A 21,240-nucleotide genomic window follows, 5' to 3' on the forward strand; every position below is an offset into this window, starting at 1 on the left:
GCCCCCGGGGCGGGGGCCCCCCCCTCGGAGGAGGGGGCAGGCCGTCATGTTCCCCCACACCCTTCCCAGCTGCCGCCGGCTTTGGGGCCCTGGTGGGGAGCAGGGGGCTGATTAGCCGAGGAGCAGGGGTGTGGCCAGCGGGGCCCCGGGTAGTGAGTCACACAGGCCGCTCGCCCAGTCCTGGGGCCGAGCGCGGTCCCAGCCCGAGCTGCGCGCAGCCTGGCCTGAAGAGTGTCCCTGGGCTTGGCATGAGGACCCCGGGGTGCCGAGGGAGGGGCTGAAGCCCACGCGGTGGTGGAGGGCGGTAAGGACTGGACTGGAGAGTCCCGTGTCCCGTGTCCCGAGTCCTGACTCCCAGTGACAGAGTGGGTGGGGCTTGGAGTCAGGGCTCTGGCCCTAGCCGGCCCCTGGCAGCGCCCCGTTCCGCCTGTACCTGTTCTGGGCTGGCACAGGGGCCTGGCCTCTGGCGGCTGAAGGGCTGCGTCCCCAGGCCCTGAGGGCCCATTCATCTGCACCCCCTCCCGGCCCCCGCTGGCTTGGAGTTGCTCCCTCTTAGCTCCCCTTTGCAGCTTTATGCTCAGGCTCCTGTGGGTTCCACTTGCCCTTTGCCCTTTGGTCTTGGGGTACAGGCTGTGCTTCCCGGCCATGCCTCCTGGACCGGGCTGCCCCCACCCCTGACCCCATGGGGCTGGTGGCTCCAGTCATCCCCAGGACCAGCCTGGGATAGAAATGGCATTTCCTCTTGGCCAGGCTACAGCTGTTTTTGTTGTCTGTGTTCTCAAGCGCTTCCTCTGGGGATGGCAGGGAGGGTAACCAGACTCCATGGGACCCCTGCTTGCCCTCTCCGCCACTCACCCCTCTTCCCCTGTCTCTTTGATCCTCTTCCTGTGCTGGCCCCGCCTCCCCTCCCCAGGACAGGATGACTGAGAGCATGAAGGAGTGCTCCGCGCAGAGGAAGGCGGCCGTGGGGGACATGGTGACCGCTGTGAAGACAGAGGTCTGCTCGCCACTCGGGGACCAGGAGTATGGCCAGCCCTGGTGAGGCCACATGTGGGGACTGGAGAGGAGCGGGGTGGCTGGTCTGGGTGGGTTGGGGACCCTGGGGAAAGTTCCCACACCCCACCACCTCCTTGCACCCTGCACGCAGCAGCTCCTGGGATACAGGCTGTAGGAAGACCCAAGCAGTGGCCCAGGGAGTCCTGGACCCATGCGTGTCTCAGGACTCCAGTCTCCCACACTCCCAACTGGGCAGCCGCTAGCCTGGCTCCTCCTCTCACCCTGCTTAGCTCCCCGCCTCCGAGGCCGGCCCCAGTGCCCCTCTCCACTGGGCTTACTCTCCGATGGCTTATTTGCTTTCTTTACTGGTCCCCATCTTGGCCAGCTCTAGGAGACCAGACCCCTCCGCCATGGAAGTTGAGCCCAAGAAGCTGAAGGGGAAACGTGACCTCCTCATGCCCAAAAGCTTCCAGCAAGTGGACTTCTGGTGTAAGTGAGCTTGAGGCTCTGGGCTACCCCCCACCACCCCCAAGCCCACCTTCCCCAGGGAGGGGAATGCAGGAATCGCACTGACAGACGCTCACCTCTGATGACCAGGCCCAAACCGGGCCTCAGTGGCGCTCTTCAGTAGCCATTAAGGTGGCTGTGGATGGCCCCATTTTCCAGGTGAGGGTACTGAGGCTGGGTGAGGGTTTAGTGCCCCGCCTGGTCCTGTAGCCCACAGACATGCAGCTGCAGCTCCAACCCAGACCCCGGGACTCCAAAGCCTGGATGTTTTTCTACTTTTTCACGAGCCTGAGGCAAGGTCTCACTGGCTTCCTTGGTGCTGGCAGGAGTGTTCTTGGCGCCACCAGGAGGGTAACCGGCTATTGCTGATGACCCGGGGGTCTGCGCTGGCTGGGGAGAGCGAGGGATGAAACACCCAGGGCTCATGCAGTCTGTGCTCTGCCCCAAGCTGTCCACGGGCAGGCCTCCTGTAGCCTCCCAGCCTCCGCCATGGAGGTCCTGCCTCTCTCAGCAACTGAGGCCCACCCTCCTCTCTCCACCCCTCCAGTCTGCGAGTCCTGCCAGGAGTACTTTGTGGATGAGTGCCCGAACCATGGGCCCCCGGTATTCGTGTCTGACACACCGGTGCCCGTGGGCATCCCAGAACGGGCAGCCCTCACCATCCCACAGGGCATGGAGGTGGTCAAGGAAGCCAGCGGAGAGAGCGACGTGCGATGCATCAACGAGGTCATCCCCAAAGGCCACATCTTCGGTCCCTATGAGGGGCAGATCTCCGCGCAGGACAAATCAGCGGGCTTCTTCTCGTGGCTGGTGAGTGCGCCCTGGGCCCTGCCCTGGGAGTGGGCGCCAAGCACATGGAAGGAGACCAGCAGGGGGAGCCAGACACCGGGCTCAGGCTGGCTGAGAGCCTTTCTGCCTGAGCCTCTGGATGGCTGGATGATAGCTCTTGCTGTCCCCTTGTCCTGGCTGAATGGCCATGATCCTCCATGTCCAAGGGCCATGCTGAGGGAGCCCATCCGGCAGTGGTCAGCAGGTCAGCAAGTCCCAGGCAGAGCTCAGCGATTTTCCCCAGGAATCCTCATGACTGGCCAGTGGGAAGAGAAACTGGGGTAGGGGGTCCGGTGGGCCAAGCAATGGCTTTCTAATTGGTTACCCAGCCCCTCCTCCAGAGCAGGTGACTTGGAGCAGGAGGCTGCAGACATGCAGAGGACAATTACCTGGAAAAGCAGCAGCGGGGCCAGCACGTGGCAAGGGACGAAGGCGCTGGATCCCACATGGCTGCCTCTGTGGTTGGAGTCCTGGACCTGGCAGCTTGAAAAACATGCCGGGTGCATGTGCGTGCACGCCCCAAATCCCGAGAGAATGGAGGAGAACAGATTCATGACCATCTCCTCTGAGGGATGCGTTCTCACTCTCCCTCTCTCTGTCTCTCTCTGGCAAGCACATGTGCCCTATGGCAAAAAGCAAAAACAAAACAAAACAAAAAGCAAAGCGTCAGAGCCAGGTCCTAGGCCGGGTGCTGGAGGCGGTCTTCAGCGGGGCAGCCGTGGTCCCTGCCCTCAGGGAGCAGACAGTCTGGTGGGAAGACTTTGAGCACGTCTGTATGCATGATCAGAGGCTTGGGGGGGGTATGGGAGCCTGGGGACACAGCACCGAGGGACATGGCAGTGTCCATGACCTGAGAATTTGGGGGCGGCGCCCCAGTTCATGATGTCGCCAGCTCTGCTCTTTGCTGTGTCTGTGACCTTGGGTGGGCCATTCGCTTCTCCGTGCCTGTTTTGCCAGAGGAAGGTGAAGTCAGTCAGTATCGTCAGGAGCCTCGACGTGCTTGCACTTAGCACAGTGACCCTCAGCCTCCGTCACTGTTAGCTCAGCAAAGCTGGTCAGGAAACGTTTCCGTATCCCAAGTCTGGAAGAACGGGTCGCAGTTAGTCTCGGAGGGTGATGGGAAATGCTCCTTCAGACAGCGGCGCCGAGGGACAGCTCAGAGAGGCTGCTGCGGTGGGCCCACAGGCAGGGTGGCCAGACAGGGAGAGAGGAAGGCAGGGGCCAGGCTAAGTGCACCTCCATGCCGAGGGCCGGGGAGCCACAGAGGTGTGCCTGCGGGGTGTGCCTGTGCCAGGCTGCAGCGTGGAAATCGGGGTCCCAGGGAGGAGGCTGGGGCTGGGGCTCAGCTGAGAAAAGATGGCGGCCAGAGCTAGGTGCTGCAGGTGAGCAAATCTGACAGAGAGGTAGGAGGAAACGTTCCTATTCCCATTCTTTTTTTAAAAATTGTTATTATTTTATTTCATGTTTTTTTTTTTTTTTTAACCAGGGTGTGTGTGTGTGTGTGTGTGTGTGTGTGTGTGTGCGCGCACTGGAGAAAGGCAGAAAGAGATAATGAGAGAGAAAGTGAGAAATCCACCCCCAGGGGGAATGGCCATCCCACACCCCTCTCCTCCGTTTTCTTCCTGGGATTTTGGGTGCACACACACATGCACCTGGTCTGATTTTCAAGCTGCTGGGTCAGCTATGTGGGAGCCCAGCACCTTAACCACCACACCACCTGCTGGTCTCCCTATTCCCATTCTTATTGATGAATGAGATGAAAAGATGAGGAGGAAGGTTTTGAGGGGGGTTAGATACTTTTGCTATAGGGCACATGTGCTTGCTGGAGGGACAGAGAGACAGCAAGAAATCACCCCTCGGGGGGATGGCCACGCCGCAATACCTTCTCCATTCTCCTCCCAGAATTTTGGGCACACATGTATATATTGCTGCGTGAATTTCAAGCTGCCGTGTCCAGTCCTCGATCCACAGTTGGCCATGTAGGAGTCCAGCACCTTAACCACTACGTCACCTTCTGACCATGAGGAAGAAGAGCTTTAAGAATGGGAAGCCGAGGGGTTGTGATGGATGTGTAGGAAGAGTGGTACTGGTTACACAAACCTTCTGCAGCGTCTCCTTTGTGCTGGACACTGGGCTGGCCTGGGGAGTCAGCAGGGGCCAAAGCAGACACCAGGTCCTCATTTCGGAATTCACCGTGGGGAGATGGACTTGATCTAAGGTGACCCAGAGCGGGTGAGGCTGGGAGGAAGTAAACCACCGAGGGAAATGATGTGGCCAGAGGTCAGAGAAGGTTTCCTGATGGCCGGGTGATGATGAGGGAAGGGGGTGCCCAAGGGAAGCTTGGTGAGGGCCACCAGATGGGTGGGACACACGAGCAAAGGCCCTGTGGCAGGAGAGAGCGTGGCTCATCCGAGCACCTGGAAGACCGATGTTTCTGGAAGGCAGCAGGCATGGGGACCTGCAGGAGGGGACGCAGGCTCGCCCGTGGGGGGCACTGCCGGCCAGAGCCGGACTATTGATCTGTAGGAACAGTGAGCAGCTTCAGGTGGTTGGGGCTGGCGGAGAGGCAGTGGCAGGCTCAGATTACTGAGTGACTGCTAGACTGCCGGAAGGCGCGCGCTTGTGAAGGGAGAGGAGGAAGCACCCTCCGGAGGGCGCGGTCACGCCGCAGTGCCTCCTCCAGGCTCCATCCTGCCCGCATTCGCGGCACACACGCACACACACCCTCTGCTTTCCAAGCCACCGGGGCCGGGGTTTGAAATGCAGCGAATCATGTGGGCTCTGGCCCCCTTCACTGCCGCACTGCGGAGCCAGCCTCAGTTCCGTTTCAGGCTGTGACACCGGCCCCACCTGGAGAGCTGACCGGGCAGAGGCCCTTGGTCACGCATGGATGCGTGCACCCCGTGTCCCAGCTAGAGCACCGTGCCGGTTCTCTAAGTCAGCTAGGGTGGGGACAGACATGGAGAGGAGTGAGCTGGTTTGTGAGCGACATTGGAGACTGGAGCGCTGGCTTGGGAGCACATGAGGAGGCCGTCCTGAGGGAAGTGTCCTGCAACCGTCCCCTCCCAACAGGGTGGTGATGGTGCGTGTCTCTGAGGCACGGACAGTGCTGGCAGGGGCTGGTTGAGGGAAGGTCATGATTCGGGTTTTGGATTTGGAGAGTTTGCAGTGACGGCGAGATACCCAAGTGGTGATACTAGGTGGGCAGCTGAATATCTGGGTTTGGAGCTTAGAGGGGTTTGGGCAGCCAGTGGGCTGGGGTGTGGAGGGCACCTGGGGGGAGCACGCTGAGAGGGGGCAGCTTCCAGGAGCCTCAGCAGTTCATGGTCCCCGAGGGGAGCTTGATCCTGCAAAGGAGGCAGAGAAAGAGCAGCCCACGAGGTAGGAGGAAAACCAGGTGAGGGGGAGAAGATGTTGGCTGCCAGGTCGTGGCAGCCAACAGCGTCAAATTTTGCTGCAAGGCCAAGCGAGAGAAGAGCTGAGAAGTGCCCCCTGGCTTAGTGCCAGGGCATTACTGTGACTTTAGTAAGATGTCACTGTAACAGGGGTCTCCACCTGGGGCGGTGTTGCTGCGCTCCCGCCGGCCCGACTCACCCTGGGCTTTGGCAAAGTCTAGAGACATCTTGGCTGTCACAGCTCGGGGTGCAGGTATGCGACTGGCACTAGGAGGTGGGAGCCAGGGACAGTGCGCAGGTGACATGCCTGGGATGGCCTTCACAGTGAGGCGTTATCTGCAGAGACCCTGCAGGGGAGCCATGGTGTGGGAACCAGATTAGCATGCAGGTGACCCACAGCCACTTCTCAGAAGTTGGGTTAGAGATCAGAAGTGGAGGAGAGATAAGAGCGGTGGGGTGGTGGCCGGAGGAAGCCCTGGGTCAAGGCAGTCACTGATTATAGAGACTTGGGCATCCTTAAAGAGCCACGGGGGAGGCCAGGCGGAGGCATGACAGTAAATTGCAACTCTGCAAGACTGACTCACATGGGAAGGTTCTGGGTTCAAGTCTGGAGACCTCTGTGTGTGCAGAGGATACATGCATGCCCATGTTTCAGGGCTGGGGGTGGAGCTGGAGCCTGCAAAAGCTAGGGATGCATCATGGCGTCCAGGCCTTTATGGGGGTATTGTCTCCCGTCTGTTTCTCTCACTCATGGAAGAAATACTGGGTCGTCAGAAAAGTCATGACGCCTTTTTGCATAGAGAGTCATAAAAAATACATCATGATTTTCTCATGAACCACTAAGTGAATCAACTAGTGCTCAAGGAGTAAATCTGTCAATGAACTAGCTTTCACAAAAGCCAGTGGGAGGAGCCGTGCTAGTTCTGCCGAAGCTCTGGCTAAATGTGTGGCTAAGGCGTAAGTGATAAGCTTGCACACCCACCGAAGGCCCCAAGGCCCCCGGAGAGACAGTGGACAGGGAAAGGGGCCGCTCAGCGTCTTTTCTGTGACAGGGAGGACGCTGTGAGCTCCCACAGCTTTCTGTTCAGAATGGGAGAAGTGCCCCGGGGGCCCCTGAGCAGGCCGTGTCTGGGCACCGACGCTGGCCAGATTTCCCGGGGTCCTCATGAAGAGGACGCCGTGCTGGAACTGCTTACCCTGTGCCCGCCGGGCTCCTCCCGTCCTGGGGAGAAGCAGACGTGGGAGGGTGTTTTAGGGTCTCGTTTTGGCATCCCCCGTAAAATGGGGCTTGCTTTTAAAACTTGAAATGTGGCTTGCAGAAGTTTGGGGCACACACACCAGAACAGAGTCTGAGAGACCCCAAGTACCTGGGCTGTCGGGCAGTGGTGGCAGGTGGCACGGTGCAGCCAGATGTGGGGGGACAGGCAGGTTTACCGTGCTGGGGGGACGCGAGAAGTGGCGCGTGGCGGGTGTGTTGGGTGGAAAGAAGCACCTTTGCGGCAGGTGGGGCGCCGTGTGTACTGCATGAGCGAGGGCTGCCCGTGCCGGCTTATTTCCGGGGTGGGGGTTAGTTTAGTTATTTCTTCCAGGACAGAGAAGGAGGGGGAGACGGCTCACCCAGTAGGGTCTGAAGGCCGCCGTCCACCCCAACCTCAGCCAGCCGCCGGTTGCAGGCGCCTGTGTGCCCACATGCTTAGGGAGGGCTCTGCCCCAGACCTGAACCTTGCAGGGGAGGTCGGCCCAGAGAGCAGCGTGTTACTGCCGCGTCATCGTCTGGCCCCTCTATTGCCTCTTACTTTCGAAAATTTCAAACTCTGGATACGTTGTGCACGTAGACACCCTGCTTCTAGATTCACCCATTGCTAGCATTTCGTAACCATTTCTTCATCTCGACGTATGTACCTACACATGTGCACACATGCACACATACAGGCATGTTTTTAATGTTTTGTGTATTTATCTCTTCCATGAGAGAGAGAAAGAGAGCCAGGCACCCCCAATCAGGGAGGGGGCTGGATCCCACTTGCCCGCAGTAATTGGCTGGTTCCTACCTCTATGACCGCGACAGACACCAGGACATGTGACATGGATTCTGTGCTGTTTCATGTGTAGTCCGTGTTCACGTGTCCCCGGTTGCCCAAGTAATGTCCTGTGTAGCTTCCCCATCCTTCACTCGCTCAAGCCTCATGCGTTGCATTTAACATCATGGCTCTTTAGTCTCCGTCCCTCTGGAAGCGTCCCCCTCCGTTGTCTTTCCTCTTTCACGACGTTGACAGTTTTGAAGAACTCAGACCAGTCGTTCGCCGAGTGGGCCACGTTTGGATATGCCTGATGGTTTCCTCATGGTGGCTTCGTATTGTGAATTTTTGGCGACAGTGATGTTACGTCTTCCTCGCGTGTGCCGTCAGGGGACACGTGATGTCCGTTTGTCTCGTCTCTTACTCAGTGTTTTTGCAACTATTGATGATTCTTGCCTGTCTCAATCATTATCCATGGTTTGAAATAATTCTTCTATGTCTTCCATTCCTTCTACATTTGTTACTTGACAGTCTTCTGTTAAAAAAATAAAAAAACGTCTCTGGACTCCCACATAGCTGACCATGGTTCGAGTTCTGGACCCGGTGGATTGAAACTCACGCCAGGTACATGTATGTTCATGCCCAAGATCCCGAGATGAGAATGGAGGAGAAGGGATTACAGCATGGCCACCCCACCTGGAGGATGATTTCTCACCTTACTCTCACTCTGTTTCTCCCTCTCTCTCTCTCTCCAATGAATTGCCTGCAACCTAAGGCAAAAACCTCTCAAAAACAAGAAAAGAAAATGTTCCACCTCCTCTCCACCCCAGTCCTCATTTTTAAACTATGTTTAGTATCCATGTGGACTCCTGAACTTATTTTGTCCAGTTTGTTTTAGCTAATTCCTATCATCATCCCTCTTGGTATTGGAATTACCCTAGACTTGGCCAATGGGAGCTTTTTTTCAACTGGCCCTTTGATCTTTCCACATGTCCCCATCATTACGTTAGCATCTCCTTGCCTTCTGGCACTAAAAGATCTCTAGCTCTCTGCCCTGCATGCTCACTTCCACGTGGAAGGACATGGTGTTTAGAAACCACATGCTCTGAGCACGAGGTGCGCACTGGCCGCTGGGGCTTCCCAAGCCTGAGCTGGGTTTGAGGGGTGAGTTGAAGCAAAGGGCTTAGTGAGTCAGAAGTGCGGGGACACACACAGGCAGTGGGCGCAGCGCTGCAAGGGAGGATGCAGAGAGTGCTGATGGGGGAAAGTGGATGGTGTGCTAGAATAAGTCGTCTCCTTGTGTCTTCACCTAGGAGGGGTAGTAAAACTCTATTGATTCATTAGCAGCTTGTCCAGGAGTGAATTCACAGAAGAACATTCAGCGGGCTTAGTCTGTGTAGCTGCTTTATAAATGGTAGTAGTTTTGGGTTTTTTTGGTTTTGTTTTTAGGTTTTTGCCATAGGGCATATGTGCTTGCCAGAGAAAGGCAATGAGAGGGAAAGTAAGAGATCACCCTCCTGGGGGGTGGGGGTATGGCCATGCTACAGTCTCTTCCCACTTCTGCTAGGACTTGGGGGCATGCACACACATGCACCCGGTGTGATTTTCAAGCTGCCGGGTCAGGGACTCGAATCACAGTTGACCATATGGGAGTCCACTACACTAACTGCTGGCCCTTTGGTAGTTGGATTTTTGAATCATAAGCCAAAACAGAGGTTTTTCTCTGAAAATATAATGTGCTAGGGAACCAGTTCTGGCTGGCGCTGAGTCTGTAACTCTCCAAATCTATTATATTGGACAAAAGTAGAGTGTAGAGGCTTACTGGGAACTGGCCCAGCATCCCCAGTATGGGCCACTAACTGGCCTCCCCTAACTCCTGAGCCCCGAGCATGTGTCCGGTCGCGTGTTCAGGGGATTCGTATGCAGGAACATAAAGCTAGGTGAACACCAACATTCTTATGCTTAGTACTTTTAAACAGCTGTAAAACCAACTTAAAAACAGAGTTCGAACAGAACTTCAAAGTCTCCAACATAATCCAGATGAAAAGAATCGCTTCAGGACCAGCGGATGGTGTAATGATTAAGTCGCTGGACTCCCACATAGTCGACCATGGTTTGAGTCCCAGACCCAGTGGCTTAAACTCACACCGGGAGCATGTACATGTGTGCCCAAGATCCCGAGAGGAGAATAGAGGAGAAGAGATTGCGTTATGGCCATCTCCCGGGGGAAGGATTTCTCGCTTTCTGTTTCTCTGTCTCTCCAGTGAGCACACGTGCCCTATAGCAAAAATCTCTCTCTTAAAAAAATATAAATGGGACCAGCAGTTAGTGTGATGTCTATGTCGCTGGACTCTCACGTAGTAGACTGCGGTTTGAGTCCCAGACCCAGTGGCTTAAACTCACACCGGGAGCATGTACATGTGTGCCCAAGATCCCGAGAGGAGAATAGAGGAGACAGGATTGCTGTGTGGCCATCCCCCCTGGGGGATGATTTCTCACTTTCTGTCTCTCTCTCACTTTCTGTCTCTCTGTCTCTCTCTGTCTTTCTGGCGAGCGCACACGCCCTATAGCAAAAACTTCTCCAAAAAAAAAAAAAAATCACTTTAAGGTGATAGATGACCTTTTTTTGAGAGTTTTGTTTTTGTTTTTGTGGGGTTTTTTGGTTTGTTTGCTATAGGGCACATGTACTTACCACAGAGATGGAGAGAGAGAACATGAGAAATCACCCCCCAGGGGGAATAGCCAAGTGCAATTCCTTCTCCCCTATTCTCTCAGAACTTTGGGCATGCTAGCACGCAGCTCAGCATAAGTTAAAAGCCACCAGGTCCGGGACTCAAACTGTGGTCGACCATGTGGGAGTCTAGTGCCTAAACCGCTACACACTTGCTGGCCCCGATGGCTGTTCTACTGACACTCCATTGCTGTTCATAAAATGAACCCGGGGGGACTTCCAAGACACATGAATTCTTTGGTGTTTGAAATGCCCGAGGCTTGTGTGTGCCACACAAAATTTTTGCTTTCCCATGTTGGTCACTCTTTGAAATACTATGTAATCTTTTGTTAGTGCAACTGCCATCATGCCCCTTGACCTTTCCTTGGCCAAAATGCAGCATTTACATGTTAGGTTTGCATGTGTTCTGTACTCGTTGGCTCACGGCAAGTGGTGGTGACTGGTGGTTAAAAGCTGTTACTGGGACAGGCGCGGTTTAGGCTTTGCAGCCTGCAGTTTCTATTGCAAGCACCAGATTTTCTGTATCCCCGCAAAGGCAGCCATAGGAGTGGCGTGCTCTGATCAAAGTTGATCATGGCTGCTGAGATTTGAATTCCATGTAGTTTTCACTTCCTGAAACATTGTTCTTTTGATTTATTTTCAACCATTTAAAAATGCACAAACCACTCTTGGTTGGTGGACCGTACGTAAGTAGGTGGTGGACCGTACGTAAGTAGGTGGTGGGCTGGAGTTAGCTGTAGGCCAAGCTTGGAAATTGCTGGCTCCTGCACCTGCTGGTCAACTCGGTTCCTCGTGCATGCTTGTGCATCGCTAGTTGTGCGCTCTTCATGCACACTTATGCATTGCTTGCTGACTCAGCTCCTCGTGCATACTCATGCTTTGCTGGTTGACAGCAGTTCCTCGTGCATACTTGTGCGTCGCTGATTCACTCCAACCCCTTGTGAATATTTGTGCGTTGCTGGTTGTGCAATCCCTTGTGCATACTTGAACATTGCTGGTTGTGCAGTTTCTTGTGCAAATTTGTGCATCGATGGTTGTGGAGATCTTCATGCATACTTGAGCATTACTGGTTTGTGCAGATCCTCGTGCATACTTGTTCATTGCTGGTTGACAGCAGTTCCTCGTGCATACTTGTGCATCACTGGTTATGCAGATTCACATGCAAACTGTGTGTCACTGGTTGTGGAGATCCTCATGCATACTTGAGCTTTGCTGGTTGTGTAATCCCTCATGCATACTTGAGCATTGCTGGTCATGCAGATCCTCATGCATACTTGAGCTTTGCAGGTTGTGCAATCCCTTGTGCATACTTGAGCATTGCTGGTCATGCAGATCCTCGTGCATAAGATCTGCTGTTGTGCAGATACTCGTGCAGATACTCACTGTGCAGGTCCTCATGCATACTTGTGCATCGCTGGTTCACTGCACATCCTTGTGCATACTCGCACATTGCTGGTCATGCAGATCCTCATGCACGCTTGTGCGTCGCTGGTTGTGTAGATCCTCATGCATACTCATGCATCACTGGTTGTGCAGATTCATGCATACTCGTGCATCACTGGTTGTGCAGATCCTCATGCATACTCGTGCATCGCTGGTTGTGCAGATTCTCGTGCATACTTGTGCATCGCTGGTTATGCAGATCCTCATGCATACTCGTGCATCGCTGGTTATGCAGATTCTCGTGCATACTTGTTCATTGCTGGTTGACAGCAGTTCCTCATGCATACTTGTGCATCACTGGTTCATTGCAGATCCTAGTGCACAGTTGTGCGTCGCTGGTTGTGCAGATCCTCGTGCATACTCATGCATCACCGGTTCACTGCAGATCCTTGCATGTGCTCATGCGTTGCTGGTTGTGCAGATCCTCATGCATACACATGCGTTGCTGGTTGCACTCTGGCGGAGTTAGCTGGGCTCGCTGGGCTGCTTGGCCTCAAGGTGCAGGGTGAGCCTGGTTCATTCAGTCAGGTCTGCTCGAGAGACCTAGAGCATGTTTGCTCTGGGCTAGAGCAGGGGCACCTGGGGAAGCTCTTCCACGTTTCTGGATTTTCCTGGCACTGTGTTGTCATCCCATGGGCCACGTGCGTCACATGGCTAAATCCAAGATCAAGGAGCGAAGAAATACAGGCCCCTGTGAGACAGAGTCCAGTGTAGTCACATGACACAGCGTCATGGGATGGATGAGAACGGGCCAGGAATCCAGATCCAGGTGCCGAGCAGTCGCAAACATGGACTTCTGTGGAAATTGGTGGACGTGGGACTCGTGGTGATTCCCACATCCCGATTGTTTTAAAAATGAATATTTTAGCAAGAAAAAAATATTAGCGAGAATGTACAGATCTTGAGAAAATGTCAAAGACTGTAATTGGAGAAGCACTCATTTTTAGTCAACTTTGTGGCCTTGACAATAAAGGATTTTGGATTTGCTGGTGTCTGAAAATTCTCCGAGGAGGGGTCTTACTGCACCTGTGCTCCCTGGACCTAAGTCAATACCCCAAGTCCCTGGGGTCTGCAGCAGATGCTGGCTGGGCTGATACATCACCACAGCAGTAAATCGCAGTAATTGCTGCCCTTTTCCGAGCACTGACTCGTGTGTCTTCGCTCACTGTGTTCTCACGGCAGCACTGTGGGGTCTTCGCGATTATCCTCCTTTTATAGATTGGGAAACTGGGGCTTAGAAGGTCAAGATGCTGGGGCCAGCAGGTGGCGTAGTGATTATGGCACTGGACTCCTACATGGCTGACCGCGGTTCAAGTCCCAGACCCAGGCGCTTGAAAATCATGCTGGGCGCATGTGTGTGCATGCCAAAAATTCCAGAAGGGGGACCGGCAGTTAGCATAATGGCTATGTCGCTGGACTCCCATGTAGTTGACCATGGTTCGAGTCCCAGATCCGGTGGCTTAAACTCACACCGGGTGCGTGTGTGTGCGTGCCCAAGATCCCAAGAGGAGAATGGAGGAGAAGGGATTGCGGCGTGGCCATCCCCCCTGGGGGGTGATTTCTCCCTTTCTGTCTCTCTGTCTCTCTGTCTTTCTGGTGAGCTCACGCGCCTTATAGAAAAAAAAAAAAGTTCAAGAAGGAGAATGGAGGAGAGGAGCTATTGCATGGCCATCCCCCCCGGGGGGGTAATTTCTCACTTTCCCTCTCTCTCTCTCTCTCTCTCTCTCTGGTTGAGCACCTGTGCCCTGTGGTAAAAGCAAAAAATAAAAAAATTAAAAAAAAATAAGCCGAATTACTTATCCAAGGCTATACAGCTAATTATAGTATCAGGGTTGCAAAGCATAGCTCAGCCTCATCATCTGCAAACCCCGGTGTGAATGTCCAGATGCCCACGTGACGTCTCTTCGGTTCCACCTTATGCTCACATAAACCCTCCCGTCTCCTTAGGGACTCCTTTGCAGGTATATGGCATAAACTTCTCTCCTGCCCCTTGTCTGATTGCTGCTGAAAATGTTTGGCAGATTTTATTTTTGAAACAATTTTACTGAGATATACTTAACAGACCATATGATTCACTCATTTAAAGTATGTAATGCAGTGGTTTTTTATGATAGGAGGGGAGGGTCTTCAAAAAGTCCTAGAAAATATGTATTATCTCAAAGGTTTTTTTGTACCAAAAATAGACTGGCATCATCATTCCTTTTTTGTTTTTTTAGGTTTTTGCCATAAGGCGCATGCACTTACTGGAAAAAAACAGAAAAAGGGAAAGTGAGAAATCACTCCTCCCAGGGAGTAAGGCCACACCACATTCCTGGAGGAAAAAAACAGAAAAAGGGAAAGTGAGAAATCACTCCTCCCAGGGAGTAAGGCCACACCACAATCCCTTCTCCTCCATTCTCCTCCTGGGGTTTTAGACATGCGTGCACATGCACTCAGTATGATTTTCAAACTGCCAAGTCCAGGACCTGAACTGTGGTCAGCCATGTGGGAGTCCAGCGCCTTAACCACCTCCTCACCTGCTGGCTCCTAGCATTCCATTTTTTCCATGAACTTTCTGAAGGCCCTTTGTATTCATGGTTCCGTGCAGCATCGTTTTAGGTCCCATTTTATCTCTGCAGGAAGAAACCCTGTGTCCTCTAGCTGTCGTGCCATCCCTGGCCCCACCCGATCCTAGGCAACCATGACTGCCCTTTAGATCTCCCCCTCCTGGCCATTCATGGGGATGAGGTCCTGTAGTGTGGGCTTTCCTGGCTGCTTCTTTGACGTGGCCTAACGTTTTCAAGGTCCATCCGTGGAAGGCATGTACCATTCCCCGTTATGGCCGAGTAACCTTCCAATTGAGGATGAATCATGCTGGGTTTCTCCACTCATTTACTGATGGACAGTTGGGTTGTTTCTAACTGCTGGCTGTTTTGAATAATGCTGTTGTAAACACTCAGGTACGAGTGCCTGGGGTAGGTGTTTTCACGTCTCTTCGAATAATAACCAGGAGCACCATCCTGGGCCTTATGTCGACTCTGTTTCACCATTTGAGGAACTGCCGGGCTGTTTTCCAAGTGGCTACACCATCTGATGCTCGCACTTAGCAACGTATGAGGACTCTGATTTCTCCACGCTCTTGTGTTCTATTTTCTTTCTTTCATGAGAGAGAAGGGAGAGACAGAGACAGATCCAACAGGGTTGGATCTTCATGCCACAATCCACCCCCAGCCACAGACCAGCCCAAATCACAGAGGCGTGCGCAAGCACCCGTGAGCACAGGGACGCCCCTGGATGTACGCCCTGGACCCTCCCCTGCGGGCCCAGCACCACAGTGCCGCCTTACCACCGCTCCATCGCAGCCAGCCTGGTTTCCCCACATTTTGCCAACACTTATTTTTATCTGACTTTTTGATTTCAGCTTTCTCGTGAGTACGAAGTGGAATCTCATTGTGGAGCTCTCGGGGTGTTTTTCTCTGCTCTTTCCTTCTCTCTTGTTCATTTCACTTGTTAGTAGGGGAGGCCCTTGATGGACATGCAGGTTGTGTACTGAATGACTCCATGGCGGTTTCTCACCTGAACCCTATTAGCTGCCTCCCGCCACGGTGTAAACTTGACAGACTCTCCCCATCTGCAGCATGATAGCTAAGGGTTGGCTCCGCTCTCTCCCTGGCTGTAGCCCATTCTAGTTACATGTTTGCTGCCTCATGGACAGGTAGACCTTCCTGGATCTTGCTTCAGGACCCTTCCCAGAAGGCATAACTGAGGAGACAGGACTCAAGCCAGTCTCGTTGAAGGCTGCTCCCCAAGTTCTGCCCAAGGACCCTTCTAGGACTTCATAATGCTCTTTACTTTCTTTCTTTCTTTTGTTTTTTGATTTGGAGAGGTTTTTGCCATAGGGCACGTGTGCTCACCAAAAAGACAGAGAGATACAGAGAGACAGAAAGCAAGAAATCACCATTCAGGGGGGATGGCCACACCTCAATCCCTTCTCCTCTATTCTCCTCTTGGGATCTTGGGCACGCACGCACACATGCCCGGTATGAATTTAAGTCACTGGGTCTGGGAATCGAACCACGGTCGACTACATGGGAGTCTAGTGACATAGCCATTACGCTAACTGCTGGTCCCACGATGCTCTTTACTTTCAATAGGAGCCAGATTTGTGACCAAGAAGCAGGAGGTTCTGTGTGGTTGGGGTTGGGGTAGGTCAGTTCTGAGGCTGATATCCAGGCAGAGCAGTGGGCCCTGTGAAGGGAAGAGCTGCCTGAGCTGGTTATAGTGTTCTGGGCCAAAATGTTCCCGGGTTCTAATCCTGGCCTTACCACCTGCCAGAGGTGTGGCTATGGGCTAGTCACCTGTTCTCTCTGAGGTTCAGAATTCTTCTCCATAAAATGAGGGTGCACAGTCTAAGGGAACATGCCCTGTGCGTGCGTTGTTGTGGATATTAATGCTTGTCACGTGCCTGGTGCCTTGTGATGGGCAGATCACAGCCAGCTTATCTCCAGGTAGGCACCTGAGATTCAGGAAAGGATGGGAGTTAGGGGAGTGAAAGAAAAGAATAAAACCTGGAGTGGCAGTCGGGATCGTATGGAAAGATGCCTCATTGGCTCTGTCTCCAGGGCCTTATTAAGCATTAGAAAGGGGCCATCCTGGAATCTGTGACGGCATGGATGAATCCGGAGGGCATTATGCCAAGCGAAGTGAGCCAGACAGTATGCAGATATCACCCACACGCCCACTGGAGATGTCTGGAATAGGCTCAGAGGCCGGGAGTAGAGTGGAGGGTGTCAGGGCTAGGAGGAGAGGGGGAAGAGGAGACGTTGGTCCAGGGTGCAGTTTCAGTTATGCAGAATGAATACGTCCACAGGCTCTCCTACAGCAGTGGTCCCCACCTTTCCAGCACCACACACAGGCCTTGTTGAAGACGGTCCCTTGGACACAATAGGAGTAGGGGGAGGGGTGGCAGTGGTCCCAGCTGTCAGGTGCACCACATCCACCACGCACCCCATTTCCACCACCAACACACTGCACTCTAGAATGAAACAGCCACAAAGCACTAGGGTTCATGGTCCCGTGAGAATCCAGGACTGCCGTTGACCTGACTGGAGGCGGAGCCCAGGCAGCAGTGCGAGCGATGCGGAGTGTCCGCAAACACAGATGAAGCCTGGCTCTCGTCCCACCGCCCACTGCATGCTGCCGCAGGGCAGGGCGACAGGCCACAGACCAGCCTTCCAACAGGATATGACATGGACGTGCACTGCTCCGTGGCCCAGAGATTGGGGACCCCTCTCTTATAGAGCACAGTACACAGAGCGAACGATACTGTATCATGCACTAAAATTTGGTAAGAAGGCAGATGGCGTATTAAGTGCTCTTATAACATTAACACATAAAAACAGCCAGAGAAAACTTTTGGAGGTGACGGTTTCATGGGTGTATCCTGAAGCCCAAACTCACCGAGTTGTAGACATTAAATTGGACAGCTTCGGTACATCAGTTATAATGAGTTGTCTGCAAAGTTGTGATGCATTTTTGCGTAGAAAAAATCCGTCATGACTTCCTGACAACCTAATACATCGATAAAGTGGTTTTAGAGGAGAAATCTGATGAAAGGTAGTTTTAGAACAATGAAAGGAAGTACTGATTTCCTTATCAGTTAAATCAGGAAAGATGGGTTAAATCATGGTTAGTGAGCTCCTTGAATCACCTAGAAAGTTCGATGTGCTGGCCAACATCCAGAATATTGCAGATATTGTAAGGGGCCACTCCTGAAGCCTTTCCTTGGACACCAGGTTAGGAACCAGGTCCTGCGTAATTTCAGAGAGCTCTGTCCAGCCTCAGTTTTCTTTACTCCATATTTCTGGGTGTAGCACAGACCAGAGTTCAAGTCCATGCCAGCCTTTTTATCTCCCTGGGCTTCAATCTCTTGGCTGCAGAGAGGCGAGAGAGAGACATGATATTGTTCACCTCCAGCAGTTTGGGGAGGATCATTTGAGGCGTGCCAAAACATTCTGTCAACTGCAGATGGCTTCACAAATCATTTTTGTTACTACTTTGCTCTGTAGAGAGATGCAGAGCTGAAAATGAGCTGCTTGATGGGTTCGATGGGTTCCTGGAAAGTTGCAAGCCCATCAGCTTCGTGAAAATCCAATCTCTGCAACATCTGGAATGGCACCATTTACAGGACCCCAGCAGTGACTCCTCCATTGCTGCAGACGTTCTGTTTTGGAGGCGTGTTCTTCCCTCTTAAAACGCCTGTGTGCACAGAGCAAATTTGCTGAAGCCAGAGGCAAAGGTGGAGGTTCGGAGATGCTCCAGGAGAGCGCTGGCTGACTCTAATGGAGTCATTAGGGGACTCCTGGGCGGCAGGTCCCTCAGCCAGCACTGTGCAGAGCTGTTGAAGCTGCACCAGCAGAAACCTGAAATTACATCCCTGCCACCCCATGGATCTCTCTTGGGTCCGTGGGCAAGTTACCTGGGGACCTGAGCCTCAGTTTCCTACACTGTAAAATGGAGACCCAAGTATAGCTGCTCAGTCGACTATGACAGTTAACGAGCTAGTGTGTCAGAGTCCTGGGCACAGTGAGATTCCTCCATGAGCGGCAGTGTGATGTTTCATTACCGTTGCTTTTGTTTGTCATTACTGTGATCCAAGACTGTGCTCAGCCCAGAGGGCCAAAGCTCATGCCTTTCTATTTCTCTGAGCATCTGTCCAGGTAGAATCATACCAACAGTTTCAGACAGAATTTTGAGGTCATCGAGGGCAGATGTCCACTTAGTGGGGAGATCCTTTTTTTAGCCCTGATAGCACATTGTTCATTGCTTAAATGTTCCCAGAAACAAGAAGCTCACCACCTCACCGGGTGCTCATCCTAGCTTAGGGCTGTTTGCATGTTAGGTAGTTACTTCTTGTGCTGTGTCCCACCCTTGTTCTTCTGAATGCATGCTGGTCCTGGTCCCACCCCCCACCATGGTCCTTTTGCATTTGATAATGGCTCTGCTGCCTCTAACCTTCTCCACGCTAAGGAACCCCCTCCTCATGCCCGTCTCTGGGCAGGTGCAGATTCTCCAAATCGTTCTTGCATCACAGTGCTCAAAGCTTCTGGGCTGATCCCAGAAGCACTGCGCACAGAGCGCCAAAGCATTGACCTTGAGGTATCAGGCCAAGAGGATGGTGGGAAACCAGCCTTCTGGGGCTGGGGGCTTGGTCCCGATCATCTGCCCTGGCTGGCCATTCCTGGATCCATTTCCTGCAGACCGTTCTACTAGGACGAGCCTGGGCTCCGCAGTGAGGTGTCACGTGGTCTCAGGTCTTGTGGATTCCTGCCCTCCGCTCCTCCCCACCTAGGACACCATCGCTGTCCTCTTCTCCAGGATTTCAGCCTTGAGTCTGTGTCTCCCAGGAAGGTTCTCGATGGACTCCCAGAACAGGCTCCAGCTCTGAGTTCCCATATCCAGTAGTTCCCCACAGCAGTCCCGGCCACAGTGTCTCAGTGGCCTCTCTGTATCCTGAGGGACAGTGAGCTTTCAGAGCAAAGATACTGCCTGGGTCACCATGGTGTCCTCAGAGCCTGTCGCCGCATCTGCTCCCGCAGTGGCACTTGTTGAATGAATGAGCGAACGCATGGTTGATTTGAGAAAATCCTCACTGGTGGGAGAGATAAGCAGGGGATCATCCCTCTAAAAAGCTCTGGACCCAAGCCCAGCAGCAGGGTCCTTGGCAGCTCCCGTGGCCCTCAGTGCTGCCACCAGTGCAGCTAGTGCTGCAGAAGGCAGATCACACGGCCTTGTTGACCCTCAGACCTCCCACCACCCAGAATTGATACTATCCATCATTCAGTGCTGTAATAGGCACAGTTCTGAAAACAGTGACCACTCCTGGGTGCCTTCTTACCAGTCATGATGGCAATGCTGCAAGGTTGGTTTTCACTCCATTCACAGATAGGTCAACTCAGGCATGCCAGTGAAGTAGCTGCCCAAGGCGTCTCAGTTTGCAAGTGGTAAAGCAGAGATTCTGGCTATTTCCCCAGCTCCACGGCTCTTACCACCCACGCCGTGCCCCCATGCTGGCTACGGGGCCTACGATGCTTCCAGGAGATGCTTCGCCTCAGGACAGAGAGAAGCAATCTGAAATGCTAATACAGGGTGAATCGTGTTATGATAAAATGCAGGGTTCTATGAGACTCCGTGGGAGGGGCCCTGCAGACTGGAGCCTCATCTGGGGAGACTCCCGGGGAGAAGCTTGCGTTGTATGTTTTCTCTTTTCTTCTTTCTGGGATTTTTAAAACACCCAGTCTAGTCTCATCAATAGATCAATAGAGCCCCAGCATCCCTACTTCCGCCTCCCTCCCTCGTCCTCTCTAACTGGAGTTGAGAGTGTGTCTCCTAGACTTTCTATGCTCGTGTGAGCATGCGCACAGTGGCACTGGTGAATGTTGACCACCCTGCCAGGGGCGGGTGCCAGTGCTGCGAGTGCCGCTTCCCCTGGTGTCAATGCTTCCACCACAGGGGAGCTGGCGCTACCAACCTCATGTGGAATGTGGAATGGGCAGAGGCAGAGCAGCAGCTGTGATGCGGGGTTTCAGGGGCTGCAGATGCTCACACCGTCGGGGCACAGATGGGTAATAGCAACGTGTAGTGAAACACTGGGGAATGGCTGGTTTTGAATATGTATTACTTTGCAAAACTACACAGTTTCTTGAATTATTAAGTTTATACCATTTAATTTTTACTCATGGCTGGGTGTAACGGCTCATTCACACAATTTCTGAAAATTTCACCGTCAGCTTTCACCATCATAAGCTGGCTCCAGGATTACCTTCATTTTTGTTTTACTAAAAATGTTGACATTCTACCATTTCTTTCTTTGGCTGGCTCTTTACTTAAAAGGCTCTCACTGTAATCGCTTATTCATCCATCGGGTGTTCCGTTGCGCTCTGTTAGCCATTGTGGTGGGGTGGCCGTGTGCAGTGCCTTCGCTAGCTTGCAGTCTAGTGAGCAAGACAGCTAGTTATCACGTGTGCAACTCAATGAACGCTACCACAGCAGACATGCTCACTGCAATCCCAGCTGGAAAAGGACGTAACGTCATGAGGGCACCGAGACAGGCTGAGGGCTGGGGTGTAGCAGCGGAGAACTGACTCCAGGTTCGGGTTCAGAACAGCTGCTTCCATGGAGAAGACATCTTCTGAGACCCTAAAGCTAAGAAGTGAAGTAGGCCCCCAGGTGGCGTGGCAATTAAGGCGCTGGACTCCCAGGTGGTCAACTGCAGTTCGAGTCCTGGACCTGGAGGTTTGAAAAGTAGGTGCGTACATGTCCAAAATCTCAAGAGGAGAAAAAA

At 53.2% G+C, this 21,240-nt stretch overlaps 1 protein-coding gene across 1 annotated transcript in view; it reads left to right on the forward strand.

Annotated features, from left to right (window-relative positions):
* Nucleotides 1–232: 232 nt before the first annotated feature.
* Nucleotides 233–21,240, forward strand: part of PRDM11 (PR/SET domain 11) — a 47,522-nt gene continuing 26,514 nt past the window's right edge. Inside the window, 4 exon segments of the mRNA XM_027775402.1 lie at nucleotides 233–304; nucleotides 914–1,038; nucleotides 1,382–1,485; nucleotides 2,051–2,313. Coding sequence (XP_027631203.1) covers nucleotides 920–1,038; nucleotides 1,382–1,485; nucleotides 2,051–2,313 — 486 coding nt within the window. The 5' untranslated portion in view covers nucleotides 233–304; nucleotides 914–919.

Source organism: Tupaia chinensis, unplaced genomic scaffold, assembly GCF_000334495.1.
Source record: "Tupaia chinensis unplaced genomic scaffold, TupChi_1.0 Scaffold000561_1, whole genome shotgun sequence".
In the NCBI taxonomy this organism is placed as follows: domain Eukaryota; kingdom Metazoa; phylum Chordata; class Mammalia; order Scandentia; family Tupaiidae; genus Tupaia; species Tupaia belangeri.